This window comes from Eutrigla gurnardus, assembly GCF_963514095.1.
Source record: "Eutrigla gurnardus genome assembly, chromosome: 10".
Lineage (NCBI taxonomy): Eukaryota > Metazoa > Chordata > Actinopteri > Perciformes > Triglidae > Eutrigla > Eutrigla gurnardus.
This window is the reverse complement of record NC_139924.1, coordinates 3,220,150-3,238,062: the sequence shown is the minus strand read 5'-3', so window position 1 is coordinate 3,238,062 and position 17,913 is coordinate 3,220,150. Positions and strand designations below refer to the sequence as shown.

General features: G+C 42.5%; 1 protein-coding gene across 2 annotated transcripts in view; it reads right to left on the bottom strand.

Moving 5' to 3' along the window:
- sorl1 (sortilin-related receptor, L(DLR class) A repeats containing) overlaps positions 1-17,913 on the bottom strand; it is a 93,731-nt gene that overhangs the window by 50,944 nt on the left and 24,874 nt on the right. For both annotated transcript variants that reach the window (XM_084019911.1, XM_084019910.1), the window contains exons 6-8: positions 14,863-15,043; positions 5,122-5,223; positions 3,884-4,053 (exon numbers count right to left, since the gene is read on the bottom strand). In XM_084019911.1, coding sequence (XP_083876037.1) covers positions 3,884-4,053; positions 5,122-5,223; positions 14,863-15,043 — 453 coding nt within the window. The remainder of the gene's footprint in view (positions 1-3,883; positions 4,054-5,121; positions 5,224-14,862; positions 15,044-17,913) is intronic.

Sequence of the window (17,913 nt, the reverse complement as noted above, 5' to 3'; positions counted from 1 at the left end):
ACCGTGATGAGATCCTGAGGCCCATTGTTGTGCCATACATCCATGAACATCACCTCATGTTTCAGCAAGATAATGCACGGCCCCATGTTGCAAGGATCTGTACACAATTCTTGGAAGCTGAAAATGTCCCAGTTTTTGCATGGCCAGCATACTCACCTGACATGTCACCCATTGAGCATGTTTGGGATGTGCTTGACCGGCGTATACGACAGCGTGTACCAGTTCCCACTAATATCCAGCAACTTCGCACAGCCATTGAAGAGGAGTGGACCAACATTCCACAGGCCACAATTGACAATCTGATAAACTATGCGAAGAAGATGTGTTGCACTGCATGAGGCAAATGGTGGTCACACCAGATACTGACTGGTTCTGAGTCCCCAGACCCCCAATAAAGCAAAAAAATGCACATTTCAGGGTGGCCTTTTATTGTGGACAGTCTAAGGCACACCTGTGCACTAATCATGATGTCAGATCAGCATCTTGATGTGGCACACCTGTGAGGTGGGATGGATTATCTCAGCAAAGCAGAAGTGCTCACTATCACACATTTAGACTGATTTGTGAACAATGTTTGAGAGAAATGGTAATATTGTGTATCTGGAATGAATTTTAGATCTTTAAGTCCATCTCATGAAAAATGGGAGCAAAAACAAAAGTGTTGCGTTTATATTTTTGTTGAGTGTAGTTTAGCAACTAGCCTACCTGAGGACAATAGGCTAGTTGCTAAATCATTAGCACTAGCTACTTAGACGGTGCCTGCAGGCTAACAGATACCAGATATCACTGAGTGACACCTGTAGGGGGGGCTTATCTGAATGAGATGCAAATGAGCACCATTGTGTTTCCTTGCTCGCCAGGTGAGGTGAGGTGAGATTTGCAAAACTTTCAGGCAAGTTTTCTCAGTGAACGGTTTTCAGAGAAGCATACATTCAAATGGCCACAACTTCGTCAAATATTATCGGATTTCCATGTGTTAGACATCATTGGAAACCTACTAGCACCTACTCAAATAATAAAATAATAAAAAATGTGAATAACTCAAAATGCCCCGAAGCCGACTTGTTCCTGGTTTTGCCATGGCTGGTCACATTTATCAACACAATTCCAATTACTATATGTCTGCATGAAAGTTAGAGTTAAATATGCAAATGCACATATCATTTGTTTTCATGAACGGCCGAGGTGTGCGGCACTTAAAATGTTGCTCTCGCAAAGAATTGTGGGTCGGCGTGATCTCCTTTCCTTTCGTATAGGAAGGTCCGTTGTAACCGATGCTAAAGGAGATCTGAAAGGAAGCCTTGGAGCTCCTTATCTTTGCATTTAGAGAATTCAAATGGCTCTTATCATGGCGGCCACTTGTTCACTTCCGGGTCATTTCTTCAGTTAGGAACCTTCCTAGGCAAAATAGACTATTCGACTGCACCCCGCATCTCCCTCACCCAACAGTGTCGACTGTCTCTCATCTGCGTGATGCCTTCAAATGCTCCACACTGAAAGGAGGTCCGTGGTTTTCCCTCGTTGGCGGTCACTTTGCTTCTTGATGACTTTCCTTCTTCAATTCCATTAGTTTGTTGTTTCTTTTTCTTGGACTGGAAGTTGAATGGTCTTCTTTTTCTGCCTGATGATCCTCCATTGTGAGTCAGCAGTAATGAAATGTACCTGGTCAAACACTTTAGACTAGAGGGAGCCTGACTCAGCAGTTGGAAGTTACAGATTTCCGATTACAAGTAAATGCAGCATACTTCCGTGAGTAGCTCCACCTGCAGACCAACCGCTGCTGACTGACGTAGAAAGATCAAACTCATTGAGAATTTTGCGTGAATGTGGCCACAGACACGGAGATCCTATTTCTGGGCAAAGCAGCAAGTACACGCACTTTGGGTCACATGATCAACCACCATTGTTTAACTCACTCTTTGATAGATAGAAACTTAAAAGACAATTAAATAGATGAAAATGTTACAGACTGCCACTTTAACTGGTGACTCTCAGGCCAATGTGTAGTTGCTCGTAGTGACAGCTGCTGAAAACACAAACGGAACATAAAAGCCTCTATCTATCTATTTTAAATCCATCTGTATTTATCATTTACGCCAACCATTTCCTGAAGTTACTACCAGCTGAAAGTCACCTGTTATCACGGTCACTGGTTAAATTGAAACACCTATCGCTCTGACATGATCTTATCTGATTCTGTAGAACTTGAGTCTTTTTGAGTATTGATTCTAACAACCGCATATGTAACAAGTCAATGTTTAGATGCTGCTTACAGTCTTAATTCAGGGTTTAAAGCTTCTAACTGGTCTGCATGGCTGGAACAAAACCACACTTTGCCATTGCCAATTAACACATTTTTGGCTGTACCAGTCGACTGATTAATAGCCCAGTTTTATAAATATATACATATTGTTTTAATAATAAGAATCATTAGTATAATGTCCCGGGGTTGCTGAGACAACTAGAGATGAAGGAGCAGAGTTCTACCTGCATTAAAGCATCCACTTCTGCTAGCATCTACTGTACAACAGAGGCTTCTTTTGTCGAATTCTCAGCAGAACGTGATGCTCAGTCATTTCTTCCATTATTTAAATGGATTTAAAGGACATTATTTTAGGGGGTTTTTTTGATAAAAAAAAATGTGTGTAGTGATGTAAACAAGCTTTAAAGGGTTAACATCCCAAAAATAAAATTAATATTTTGTATATATATTTCTGGCTGAAGTAGTTTTAAAAGACTTATTTGTTTAAAGTAGAAAACAATATTAATATATCATATTTTCTAGTCTCCAGGGACACAAGTGCAGTTTTTTTTAAATCTGACACTGCAAAAAAAAAATAATGCATCAGAATCAATGTTGCTGCCAATCATTGACCCATCTCAGGGCCTAATAATAATAACAACAACAACAACAACAAAAAATAATAAATGGCTGCAAGGCTCCAGACCCCCGCGACCCTGAAGACAGGATAAGCGGTAGACGATGGATGGATAATAATAATAGTAACAATAATAATAATATACTTTTGAAGTGTTTTTATGGAAATTATTTTTGTTATTTTCAATAACAAAACTGTGAAGTCATGTGCTTTAAAGGGTTAAAATCTCAAAAATATAATTAATATTATTTATGTATATTTAGGGCTGAAGTTGTTTTAAAAGACTGACTCGTTTAAAGTGAAAAACATTCATATTTTTTTGGGATGGTGGGATTTTTTGTCTTTTAGTTTTTTTAAAGAACTCTTAAGGGTTGAAAAAACAAATCCCTGTTCATGTTGTTCACTGCACAAGAACACCGGATCACACACATCCACTTAGAGCATCAGCGTTCTGATGTGACAGCTGCACGAGGCAACAGAGAGAGGTGAACAGGAAGCGGGAACTTCATTACCCAGAAACGATGTGAACCCACGCACACTTTCACCAAGAACAGCATGTTTGTTTTTCCAGAAACAGAAGGCTCGGGGATCCACAGGGCAACGCGTTAACATGAGACACATCAGCAGCTGCACACAGAGAAGCACCACCACCCGACAAGCAAGACCAGACCAACAATGGAGGTCAATCTCCATGTCACTTCCACTTCAGCTACATTTCATCAGAATGTTTACACAATGAAATGTCTTTATAGTACTTAATAGTTTGCAATTACAATTAGAAGAAGAAGCTGGTCCTGTGCATTTCACAGAACCAGCTGAGGGGCTTCAGGTGTGTGATCAGGATACCTCCCTGTAAACCAGGAGAAGACCCAGGATATGCTGTCATGTGGGCCAGGGAACACCTCTGGAACCCCAGAAGGAGCTGCTTGATGGAGGTGTGTGTGCGTCCGTATGTGGGTGTGTGTGTATGTATGTGTGTGTGTGTAGGTGTGTGTGTGTAGTACCTGATGAGTGTGTTGCTGCCGGAGCCCTCAGGACTGTAGTACAGGACGTTTTCCAGTGACAGAGAGAAGGACAGGCCCTGCGTGTCTGAGATGTAGAGGTGTGTCACGTTGTTCAGGTGGTTCACACACACAAACACTTGGTCCTCAGAAGCATCTGCTATGTAGTACTCCTGTTAGGACAATTAGGATAGATAGTAGTAGTCAATAGTAGCTCACATTAGTCCAGAGACCAGACCAGACTATGTCTGTGGTCCAAACAACAAGGTTGCTGCCGTATTTATGTCTCGATGACCATATTTGTTGATGGAGCAGCTATCAATCTAGACTCCATTCAGAAGACCAGCATTTTAAAAGTAGTTAGCTTGTGGTCTTGCAGAGAGACCTAACAAAGCATGACTTCACACTTTAGTTAGTCCAGAGACCAGACCAGATTATGTGGAGGAACCAGAGGCTGTCTGTGGTCCAAACAACAACATATCTGCTGTATTTAAATAATGTAAATGTATATTTATGTATAGATCACCTTATTTGGAGTGTTGATGGAGCAGCTATGTTAGCACAGCCTAGCACCATAAACCAGACTCCTTTCAGATAACAAGCATTTTAAAAGTAGTTAGCTTGTGGTCTTGCAGACAGACCTAACAAATCATGACTTAAACACTTTTTCACGTGTGCATACTAACTTCCACACCAAGTACTCAAGACAAAGACTTACAGTTATACCTTGAGATGGATGAGCAGTTGGCGCCTTAACTTGAAACGTTTACCAACTGTTTTGCGTAAACAGTGTCACAGCTCTTTGTGATCCTTTTTCTTTTGCCTTTGTAATATCATTATCATCATATGTCGTGCTAGATCTAATGAATCCACCTATGGATGATGTCATGAACCCAGACTGAAACTGGTTGGTACTAGCTGATGTTCACCGTTTTGAACCATATTGGATTTTGAGCTTAAAAATACAAAATTAATACATTTTGTATTTTTTTCCTTTTTGACATAGATTTTTAAATGGGTGAACAATACTCTCAGACTTTCAACAACTTTTCTTCACATGTGAAAAAATGTCTTGAAAAAAAAAGAGAAAATGTTTTGCCTCTCAAGCTACAAAGCACAGGGTTGAAACGCTGACTCAGCACAGCTCAGTAAATAGCACCTGCATATGTATTTTAATATAAAACACGACATTTCGATATATATTGTCCCACCACTACTATACATGGTTGAAAAAGACTCACTGTGATTGGATGTCGGGTCATAAACTGGGCGGCTTTCATTGGCTGGCGATTGTAGGAAACCCAGAGCTGAACAGATGAAGTTTCATGGCTGCCAAAGAGTTTCTGGAGGGACACAGACACACACAGCTCATTCAACTACTCATCATACATGTCAGACTGGTGGACAATTCAGAATCTACTAGCATGCTGAGAATACTTTTATTGCTCGGCAGCTCCAACTACAGGCTTCATCTGACACTGCAGAGCTGAATTCTATCAGTTACCAAGAACCTGACACTGTTGTCATATGTGGACCAACAGCGATGGTAGATGGGTCTGAATTTCTAGTCTCCTAACCACTCAGTGTGTTATGCACACACACGTGCACAAAAACACACACACACACACACACACACACACACACACACACACACACACACACACACACACACACACACACACACACACACACACACACACACACACACACAAACTGTACCATTAACTATTAGGGAATGTACAGTGGTAATAATAACAACAAAAAAAGATGGAGCAAACTGCATAAAAGTCTGATCTGGCGTCTTCAACGAAAAGAAGGGTCCAATGCGACTCCCAAGGACACTCTGTGCAGTGGAGGATCTTCCAACTGGAGGACAACTGGTCTCTACCTCTGAGACACTGATGTCCCCAGAGCAGGGAGGTTGTGGAGACTTGGGTTAAACAGGACTGTGACCAGAACGAATGTCAGGGATATATTATAATTAGGGCTGTCAATCGATTAAACATTTGAATAGGATTAATCAACTGTGGATTTATCATGATAAATCACCATTCATATATATATATATATACACACGTGGACAAAATTGTTGGTACCCCTCTGTTAATGAAAGAAAAACCCACAATGGTCACTGAAATAACTTGAAACTGACAAAAGTAATAATAAATAAAAATTTCCTGAAAATTAACCAATGAAAATCAGACATTACTTTTGAATTGTGGTTCAACAGAATCATTTTAAAAAACAAACTAATTAAACAGGCCTGGACAAAAATGATGGTACCCTTAACTTAATATTTTGTTGCACAACCTTTTGAGGCAATCACTGCAATCAAACGATTTTTGTAACTGTCAATGAGACTTTTGCACCTGTCAACAGGTATTTTGGCCTACTCTTCATTAGCAAACTGCTCCAGTTGTCTCAGGTTTGAAGGGTGCCTTCTTCAGATGGCATGTTTCAGCTCCTTCCACAGATGTTCAATAGGATTTAGATCAGGGCTCATAGAAGGCCACTTCAGAATAGTCCAATGTCTTGCTTTTAGCCATTCTTGGGTGTTTTTAGCTGTGTGTTTTGGGTCATTATCTTGTTGGAGGACCCATGACCTGCGACTGAGACCAAGCTTTCTGACACTAGGCAGCACATTTCTCTCCAGAATGCCTTGATAGTCTTGAGATTTCATTGTACCCTGCACAGATTCAAGACACCCTGTGCCAGATGCAGCAAAGCAGCCCCAGAACATAACTGAGCCTCCTCCATGTTTCACAGTAGGGACAGTGTTCTTTTCTTGGTATGCTTCATTTTTGCGTCTGTGAACATAGAGCTGATGTGCCTTGCCAAAAAGCTCCAGTTTTGTCTCATCTGTCCATAGGACATTCTCCCAGAAGCTTTGTGGCTTGTCAATATGCATTTTGGCAAATTCCAGTCTCGCTTTTTTATGATTTGCTTTCAACAGTGGTGTCCTCCTTGGTCGTCTCCCATGAAGTCCACTTTGGCTCAAACAACGACGGATGGTGCGATCTGACACTGATGTACCTTGACCTTGGAATTCACCTTTAATTTCTTTGGAGGTTGTTCTGGGCTCTTTGGTTACCATTCTTATTATTCGTCTCTTCATTTTGTCATCAATTTTCCTCCTGCGGCCACGTCCAGGGAGGTTGGCTACAGTCCCATGGACCTTAAACTTTTGAATAATATGTGCAACTGTAGTCACAGGGACATCAAGCTGCTTGGAGATGGTCTTATAGCCTATACCTTTTACATGCTCGTCTATAATTTTCTTTCTAATCTCCTGAGACAACTCTTTCCTTCGCTTCCTGTGGTCCATGTTCAGTGTGGTACACACCATGTCACCAAACAGCACAGTGACTACTTTTCACCCTTTAAATAGGCAGACTGACTGATTACAAGTTTGAAGACACCTGTGATGCTAATTAGAGGACACACCTTAGTTTAACATTTCCCTATGGTCAAATTATTTTCAATCTTTTCTAGGGGTACCATCATTTTTGTCCAGGCCTGTTTCATTAGTTTGTTTTCAAAATGATTCTGTTGAACCACAATTCAAAAGCAATGTCTGATTTTCATTGGTTAATTTTCAGTAAATTTTTATTTATTATTACTTTTGTCAGTTTCAAGTTATTTCAGTGACCATTGTGGGTTTTTCTTTCATTAACAGAGGGGTACCAACAATTTTGTCCACGTGTGTATATATATATATATACACACTCACCGGCCACTTTATTAGGTACACCTTGCTAGTACCGGGTTGGAACCCCTTTTGCCTTCAGAACTGCCTTAATCCTCAGAGAGTTTGGTCCATATTGACATGATAGCATCACGCAGTTGCTGCAGATTTGTCGGCTGCACATCCATGATGCAAATCTCCTGTTCCACCACATCCCAGAGATGCTCTATTGGATTGAGATCTGGTGACTGTGGAGGCCATTTGAGTACAGGGAACTCATTGTCATGTTCAAGAAACCAGTCTGAGATGATTCACGCTTTATGACATGGCGCGTTATCCTGTTGGAAGTAGCCATCAGATCATAAAGGGATGGACATGGTCAGCAACAATACTCAGGTAGGCTGTGGCGTTATCACTATGCTCAATTGGTACTAATGGGCCCAAAGTGTGCCAAGAAAATATCCCCCACACCATTACACCACCACCAACAGCCTGAACCGTTGATACAAGGCAGGATGGATCCATGCTTCCATGTTGTTGACGCCAAATTCTGACCCTACCATCCGAATGTCGCAGCAGAAATCGAGACTCATTAGACCAGGCAACGATTTTTTCAATCTTCTATTGTCCAATTTTGGTGAGCCTGTGCGAATTGTAGCCTCAGTTTCCTGTTCTTAGCTGACAGGAGTGGCACCCGGTGTGGTCTTCTGCTGCTGTAGCCCATCCGCCTCAAGGTTCCACGTGTTGTGCGTTCAGAGATGCTCTTCTGCATACCTCGGTTGTAACGAGTGGTTATTTGAGTTACTGTTGCCTTTCTATCAGCTCGAACGAGTCTGGCCATTCTCCTCTGACCTCTGGCATCAACAAGGCATTTGCGCCCACAGAACTGCCGCTCATTGGTTTTTTTTTTCTTTTTCGGACCATTCTCTGTAAACCCTAGAGATGGTTGTGCGTGAAAATCCCAGTAGATCAGCAGTTTCTGAAATACTCAGACCAGCCCGTCTGGCACCAACAACCATGCCACGTTCAAAGTCACTTAAATCACCCTTCTTCCCCATTCTGATGCTCGGTTTGAACTGCAGCAGATCGTCTTGACCATGTCTACATGCCTAAATGCATTGAGTTGCTAACATGTGATTGGCTGATTAGAAATTTGCGTTAACGAGCAGTTGGACAGGTGCACCTAATAAAGTGGCCAGTGAGTGTATATATATATGAGAAATGACTTTTCTCTGTATATTGTTTTGGGAATAGAAAAATAAATGACAGAAGGTGTATATTCACCAGAATGTGAAGCCTCTACAAACAGAGATGCACGGATATCACTTTTATCAGACCGAGTACAAATACTTACATTTTCAGTTCTGATGAGAAATACCATTACAGTCCAAACAATAACTTTAAAAACATTAAACTTTGTGTTTTCCTGATACAAACCTGGATTTTCCACCTTTGACTGTGGCCATTCAGAGCAGCTGTTAACACTTTTGCTTTCAGATGTGTTTAAACATCATGCTGTATTGAACAGGATTGTCTCCAGCGCTGCGTAAAGCTCAACCTGTGCAAGACTGTGCTTGTGTTCTTTTTGGGCACCGGCATCTGTCCATACCCACTCAGGGCTCCAGAGACCATTTTGTTCCGACATGGGACCAAACGTCTATGAAGCGCGACTAAAAGTGTTCCTTGGTAGCACCGTTGTTCCTAACCTCTCGCTGCTCTGTCTGTGTGTGCACTGCAGCGTCACAAGCATAGGGATAGGGAAGACAATACCACCGTCTTGTGACAACTCCAGCTTGTTTCGTTGTCAGTGCAGATACCTTTCCTTATAATATCATTAGAAACTTACTTAAGTATCACCTAGCATGTGCTCTTCTTTAGACCAAAATGGTCGCACTCTGGAGCCCTGAGTAGGGTCATTTTCTTATAGACTTCCATGCAATCAGACTTATTTTTGGAATGAGAAGAGTCACCCCCTACTGGCCAGTAGAGAGAATGCAAGTTTAAGGCACTTTGAAGGGTTGGCTTCACTTTTCAGAACCAGAGGTTGCTGCCTGCTATGACCTATTAGAAGTTTGTGTCGGTGTGTAGATCTGCAGAGACCCTGTCCGTTGCCTGTATTTACTTATTTTGCTGTGTTTGGCTCCAGGCTCCTGACCCCAAAACACATGGGCCAATGTTAATGAGTTCCTCAAACTGAATCCTGTAAAATACCAAAACACAGAAGATGAAAATGGTAGTCTGAGGTATTCACTAAACTGAATTGTTTAAGGAACTGCAAGAGCTTCAGAAACCACTACAGAGCATGCTCCTCCTCTAATATCCACTTCCTGTCTCCTCTCTGTCCCAGAGAATCTGTGATCTAAATGAGGAGGAATATGGCGAACAGATAACTGTGAAGAAAAGGAATGAGCCATATCAACTTACCCATTACATCTACTAAGCCAGTAATCTTCCTCGATTCGACCAAAGGGCAGGCTCTTAAAGGTCTGATTAGCACTCTATTGCTCAGGATCCCTGTTGTTAGATAAAACTCTTTGAATCTAGCTCTTTAATTAGCTAAAGCAGCTTGATTCTGCCAAAAGCACTTGTGAGATTCCATTATTCTAATCCTATTAGTGCAAACCAAATACAGAAGAGGGGAGAAAGTAAGTGAGACGAGACAGAAGATTCATTCTGTTTATGAATGACGGGTCGGCCTGTGTCCGTTTCATTCCCCTCTGCACACTCTGACTGGTCCCACAAGCTGGGTTCATATCTGGAGATGGCATTCAGAGCTCAGAGAGGAGGGAGTTCACCGACGAGTCCACCATAATCATTTTCTGTATTATATTATAATGAATTCCCAGACCCATTAAGCCGCCATTGCTTTCATTCAGCTGACAGAAGGCTGATTGGAGATGAACTATGTCTCGCCTAAAAAGTCGACCAGATCATGTGACAGCAAAGCTGCGGTCCAGTCGGACATTTTACAGCAGGAAGTTACAGAAATAGTTACTTCTTAGATGTCATTTGTAGGCGACCTTTAGTTTATCGACCACGTTCAAATGTATTCATATTCTATTTATATTTTATATATATATATATATATATACTGTATAAATAGAGCTGCATTTTTACAGTATATACAGTATATTATTATTATTATTATTTGGGGTTAGTGGGTAGCACTGTCGCCGACTCCTGGGTCGGCCCGGGTTCCTTCTGTGTGGAGTTTGCATGTTCTCCCCCCGTGTCAGCGTGGGTTCGCTCCGGGTTCTCCGGCTTCCTCCCACAGTCCAAAGACATGCAGAATGGGGATAGGTTCATTGATGACTCCTGTCCACACGAAGCAAAACAATGCAGAAGAAGAGACGGAGCTTGACCGGATGTTTGCCGTTGCTATGGCACCACGTGAGAGCTACGGCTAATCTCCACCTGACCACCCGATCAATAAACACCCATAAGATGACAATTTAGCCCGTATAAATAAAACCAACAATTAGCATCAAAAGCCGTCACCCTAAGGACCTTGACGAGGCGTTGTCACACATTGGGATGGATTAATTAGACAAATAAATGCCTACATTCAGTGGCCCTGATACGCCGTTGTACAGACGAGCAGAATATCCGCGAGCACGGAGGCCGCCGTTATTGTTGTTGTTACGAGACGTCGCGGGGGAAGAAATCAAACTCGAGGGTCGAGGGGCAGGCCGATGACGTCTACATGAAAACGAACACGAAATGGAGGGGTGTCGTTTTTTTTCTTTTTCACCCTGAGAGCTGGTTTCAAAAAAGTGCGTTTTCAGGCAGTGAAAATGCCAGATTCATGTGGACGGCCGGTCGAACCGCACAAGACTTGTGCCTTTACGCACAAAAAACATCTTCGTATGGACACCCCCTTGCACGTAGGTGTGAATGGTTGTTTGTCTCTACATGTCAGCCCTGTAATAGACTGGTTACCTGTCCAGGGTGAACCCTGCCTTCGCCCAATGTCAGCTGGGATCGGCTCCAGCCCCCCCACAACTCTGAATACAGGATAAGCGGTAGACAATGGATGGATGGACGTATTTAAAAGGCTTCCTGTGCAACAGAATCCTGTAGTGAAATTGTTGTTGCTTCTGACAGTCGTCATGTGTATGACAGTCAGTTAGAAAGCCACTGCAGACAACCCACTTCCTTTTGACTTTGCAGCAGCTACAGCTGATAGCCTCAACCTCCATTCACCGGTGCACATTGAGCTATGTGCTACCTAGCTATTTGCTACGTAGTTCACAGCCGTCGCCAAATAAACGCTGATTCATGCTGTAAATGGGGGATAATAAAGGCCGTCCATATGAAGACATTTTTTGTGGGTAAACGCACAAGTCTTGTGCGTTTCGCCCCTGCCGTCCATACGGATCCAGCGTTTTCGCTGCCTGAAAACGCACTTTTTTGAAACCAGCTCTCAGGATGAAAAAGAAAAAAACGACACCCCTCCGTTTCGAAAACGAATACGATGACGTCATCGGCCCGCCCCTCGCCTCTCAAGTCTCACTTCTTACCCCACGACGTCTCGTAACAACAACAACGGCGGCCTCCGTGCTCGTAGCAGATATTCTGCTCGTCTGTACGTCGGCGTATCAGGGCCACTGTATGAAAAAAAAACGGAGCCGAGAGAGGGGGGCAATATTCCGGAAAAAAAGTCGCAGATTTGCTACTTTTTTACGATGCTAACAACCGCTAGCTAACTTCCCATGAATGTAGGCATTTATTTGTCTAATTAATCCATCCCAACGTGTGACAACGCCTCGTCAAGGTCCTTCGGGTGACGGCTGTTGATGCTTATTGTTGGTTTTATTTATACGGGCCAAATTGTCATCTTATGGGTGTTTATTGATCGGGTGGTCGGCGCAGAGATTAGCCGTAACTCTCACGTGTTGCCATAGCAACGGCAAACATCCGGTCAAGCTCCGTCTCTTCTTCTGCCTTTTTTGTAGCAGAAACAGCGCCACATATAGGCCTGGAATATGTACTACAGCGCGCTGAGTCGTTTTCAGTGGATTCGTCTGGACGCAGATTTTCTTGAAACGACGCCAAGGCAAAACAGAGAAAAAAAGTTTGTTTTGCTACGTGTGGATGGCCTCTTAGAGGCAATTTCGCATTCTGAGCAGTAAACAAAGCCACACTCAGCAGCTGTTGGCCTCGACGGTTTGAGGTTAAACACATGTATCTTATTGGACCACATTGGTAATTATGAAATGAGGCTTCCTCATTAGTGTTGACCACATTAGCCACTGGGAATTAGTAAGGCTGCTGTGTATCTGGCTTGCATCCCAAGACTCACATGAATCATGCAGCTGCACTAGCAGATGAAAAGACAATTTCAAAGTCTTTATAGTCTATTTATAGATTGACAATATAGGATTTGATCATGGCTCAGGATAAAAAAAACAGTGGACTGTGATAAATTTACATTATCGGTACAATCTTAAATATCGTCACGATATATACTGTACGTCTAGCTCACTATTATGGTCGAGAAGTGAAAAAGAGCCCGATTTTAAAAAGTCTTACTTTCTGCATCAAATGTTATTTGCAAATAGCAACACATTCTCGTAGATTATTCATTAGTCATTCAAATCTTTGCATATTTAGCACCTTGAAAGTGATGATGTGGAGAAATATCAATGTTGAGCTAAGCAGAGATGAGGAGAGCATGGTGATGGGCACATCGAGACCTGAACCACATCTGATAGCAGATATGAGAGACGATGGCATCAGCCCACGTTAACATGTGACACGGAGGAAGTGAATGTGAAACAAGGGGAGGAGATGAGATCCACATCCTGTTTGTCTGCTGCTTCCTGAGGCTACGATGAAGACTTCATCAACGTCTGTTACACTCGGTGCATTATGCTGAGGTGGGAGACTGCTTGCTATATTTTTTCACTGTGCAGGAATACAATGGAGCTTTTAAAAAAACGTGTGTAGTTGCAGAGTAGGAACAGTAGGATGCCTACTGCCAGATGTGATATATTACATTTGTGTGCGTGTCACCAGGGTCGATGAAATGAATGAAAGAATACTGGATCGAACTCTCACACACTGTGCACATTTAAAGTGATGGTTCAGAGTGAAATGCACCCTAGGTAATTTCCACCATGACATCTAGCCAAATACCCCCTTAGAAGCATTTTTAGCGATGGTCAGCATTGGTCAAGATAGCCGCTATCAGCCGAATGGCTTAGTACTAGCGCTATGGTACAGTGGGTATATCTCGTAAATTACCCCACTAATAATGCATGGAATGTTACCAAACTTCTGCAGGAGTACACATAGGGTCTGTACTCACAAAACGAGGCATTTGAAAGTTTGTAAATACACCAGGAGTTTATTTAAAAGAACACTTGCCTGATAGCTTCTATCCTTGGCTACTAACGCTAACTAACGCTACCGCAGCGTAGACGCTACTTCCGTGTTAACCCAGACGATGCCGTGATGCGAGTTTCACGCGAGAGTATGAAAAAGTTTTGCTGAATTTTTATAAATGCTTGTATTATCAGGTCAACACATTTTTATTAATGCTTGTATTATCAGGTTAACAAGTGTTGACCTGATAATACAAGCATTTATAAAAATTCAGCTAAACTTTTTCATACTCTCGCGTGAAACTCGCGTCACGGCATCGGCTGGGTAAACACGGAAGTAGCTGCGGTAGCGTTAGTTAGCATTAGTAGCCGAGGATAGAAGCTATCAGGCAAGTGTTCTTTTAAATAAACTCCTGGTGTACTTACAAACTTTCAAATACTCGTTTTGTGAGTAGAGACCCTATGTGTACTCCTGCAGAAGTTTGGTAACATTCCATGCATTATTAATGGGGTAATTTACGAGACAATCAAGATATACCATCGCGCTAGTACTAAGCCATTCTTGACCAATGCTGACCATCGCTAAAAATGCTTCGGGGGTGGGGGGGTATTTGGCTGGATGTCTTGGTGGAGATGACCTAGGGTGCATTTTACTCCGAACCATCACTTTAATATTCCCACATTAAACTACTGTCTGAATAGGTGACGTTCAGGTTGAGGACACATTTCAAATTGCTAAATGCAGGGCCGGGCCAGAAACAAACTAAGCAGCTGCTTGGGGCCCCCTGGCCACCCAATCGTGTGTGGAGATTTTTAGGCAATGAATCTGAACAAATTTAGGTATTATCTTTCTCCAGCTGGCCACCCCCAAAATGCACCAGAATACAGGAAATCACATCATCCAAACTCAGATTTTTTGGGGGAAGGACCCCCAGACCCCATCCCCCCATTTGCACCCCCTGCTCTCTTACCCTGGTGGTGGTGGCGAACAGGTACTTGTCGCGGAGCTGGAAGCTGTCCACCTGCTCCAGGATCACGGTGCGGTTTTGCTCACTTTGGAAGAAGTCTGTGCTGCTGAGTATAGTGGAGACCCCCTGGGGCTCGTGTCTCTGGACCAGCACTGTGGTGGGGGAGTCGTAGGGCTCCACCCCCCTGTGATCGGGGAGAAGAGAGCGAGGGGAGAGGAAAAGGGGTGGACCAAGCGAGGACATACGGGAAAGGAGAGTATGAAGGTGGGATAAAAAAGGTCATAAATAACATAAAATGAGAATAATAATGATTTTAATTTATCACCTTTAACAATACAAACAACACGTCGAGCTGCTTTACATCCCCATAAAAACAACTATAGTAAATTTTAAAGAATCCGTCTCATATAAGTGATGAAATAACCTTCATGGATGCCAAAATATATATATTATCCACATCCTATCACTTCCTTGGAAACACAGTGTGTGTGGTTACTTAATGGAGTACAGTAGGCCCCTCCTCCAGCCATCCCAACAACTCAAACCTATTTCTCAATGTCAAAGTGGGATTCCAGCTCCGTCGTGTTTACAACTCGTCACCAAAGGTTTCTCTGTAGCCGTCTCATCTCATGATAAATATTGCTATTCATTTTCAATTGATGTCTTTCTATTGAGGTTACGGCTGCAATAATTCACCACTCACTTTTTGGGGAGTCATATTGTGATGAAATTACCACATTGCTTTATCATTATAATTCTGTTGTCTGAATTGATTCAAATATCAATCTAGCAAGCATTTTATTGTTATATAAACTCCTCAAAAAAGTTTGGAACGTTATTTTGTTAATAATACCAATTGGTATTGTATTTTATATATCGTTGGAAAGCCTAATTAGTCACCTTTACAACGAGGTAGAACTTGTAAGGATCATGCATTCATGGAATGAGCAACATAGCTAACCGTGTGGGTAGTGGCCCAAAAATATTGTGCCAAAATCCCCTGCAATATTTTTCTGCTGGTATTCACACTCATTTTGAGCTTCAAGTGCTGGCAGGTGTATGCCAGTCACAGGTGTGTGTTATTAGGTGTCAGCCCTGGTACCATTTCCAAACTTAGAACCGAGGTCCGTCAGACTGGTATCCAAAGTGGCCGTCCCAGGAAGACAACACCCGAAGAAGACCAGTTCCTCACCCTTGCTTCACTGAGGAACTGTAGGCTTTCTTCCAGAGATTTACAGGCAAAGGGGAACCGGTCTTCTTGGGGTGTTGTCTTCCTGGGACAGCCACTTTGTGGTCTGTCTTTGACTTCATCAATCTCACGGACCTTGGTCCTAAGTTTAGAAATGGTACCAGGGCTGACACCAAATAATGCTGCCACTCTGCATACTGGAACACCAGCTTCCACTTGCCCTATTGCACGGGCCTTATCCTGAAGGGGCAAACGTGGCATGTTTATGCTTGGAGCACACACAAACTCAACAAAGTTGCAGGACCCATGCACACAAATGCTGTCAATTAGTAAGTAAGTAAGTAAGCTTTATTTGTACAGCGCCTTTCACAGACCAGGGTCACAAAGCGCTTCACAGTTAAAACAAAAACAATAACAATTAGGTGCCAATCAGGTGCCAGTCACACACCTGTGACTGGCATACACCTGCCAGCACTTGAAGCTCAAAATGAGAGCAACAGAAGAATATTGCAGGGGATTTTGGCACATTTTTTTGGGCCACTACCCACACGGTTAGCTGTGTTGCTCATTCCATGAATGCATGATCACATTATACCTTGTTGTAAAGTTGACTAACCAGGCTTTCCAAAGATATAAAATACAATACCAATTGGTATTATTGAAGGGGAGGAATAATCGACCGAAATAACGTTTCCAAAGTTTTTTTGAGGAGTTTATGTCATGTTGCATTTGCCATATTGTATTATATATCCATCTATACACCCATCCATCTGCCAAAGTCCTACAGCTGCTGTGGAGGATTTAACTTTCATACTCTGATAAACAGTGAACTCTTTAGCCTCTTTACCGAATTCTGTGTGTTCTAAACGTGTTGACTTCTCCTGGTTAACATTTCACATTTCAACACTGCAGCAGTGTCTGTGTCTGTGTCAAGTGAATGAAACTGTTTCTGCTGTTCTGAAGATTGTTCTGAACACAGCTTCATGAGCAACGCCTCTTAGTGACCTCGTAGGTCACTAGGTCTAGATCAATGCTGCAACTTGAGCAGGCAGGCAGGCAGGCAGGCAGTCACTCACTCACTCAATCACTCACTCACTCACTCACTCACTCACTCACTCACTCACTCACTCACTCACTCACTCTCAGAGCCAGTTATAGGGCTGGCAAAATAGAGCCTGAAAAAAATACAGGATACAAAAATAATAATTCTAATAATAATATTAATAATACATGTCAGCAGAAAATCAGCATGTTCAAACCAAAGATATCAGCAGCTATTCGTGGGCAAGCTTGTATAACAAGCGTGTTCAGAAATGGTGGCTCGGAGTATCAGCCAGGATGGATGATGAGGTTCATGGGTGTTATCGTCAGCCTTCCAATCAGTGTTTCCTCCAGAGCCTCGAGAGCGAAACAGAGAGAGCAGTGTCTCGGCTCTGTGGCATTCTTTCAAAGGTCCCTGTTCAACTGATGGACTCTGTCTGGACCGAGAGTCCATGGAGGGCCATCCACAGTCCACCAGACCCTTCCTTTGAGTGAATCTCGGCCTCTTCTAAACACCCTTCTTCTAGCTTTATAGTTCCCTGAAATGTTTCAGAAGGAAAATGACACCCTTTTTAGAGTGACATTTTTTAATTAATGTGAAATATATATAATGAAATAAGCCATCATAACTGAGCAATTCAATATTTTTATTTTCAGTAAATTAACAATTTAGTCAATAAGGCTGCGGCTGTTAATGACGTATAACAAATACGTAAATCCAATTATTTTGAATGCTACCAACACAGCCTAATCCTAAATATGAATTTAATGTTTTTGTATAGCCTGCGTTGCTGCGCTGCACTGGTAGCATGACAAGGTTACGT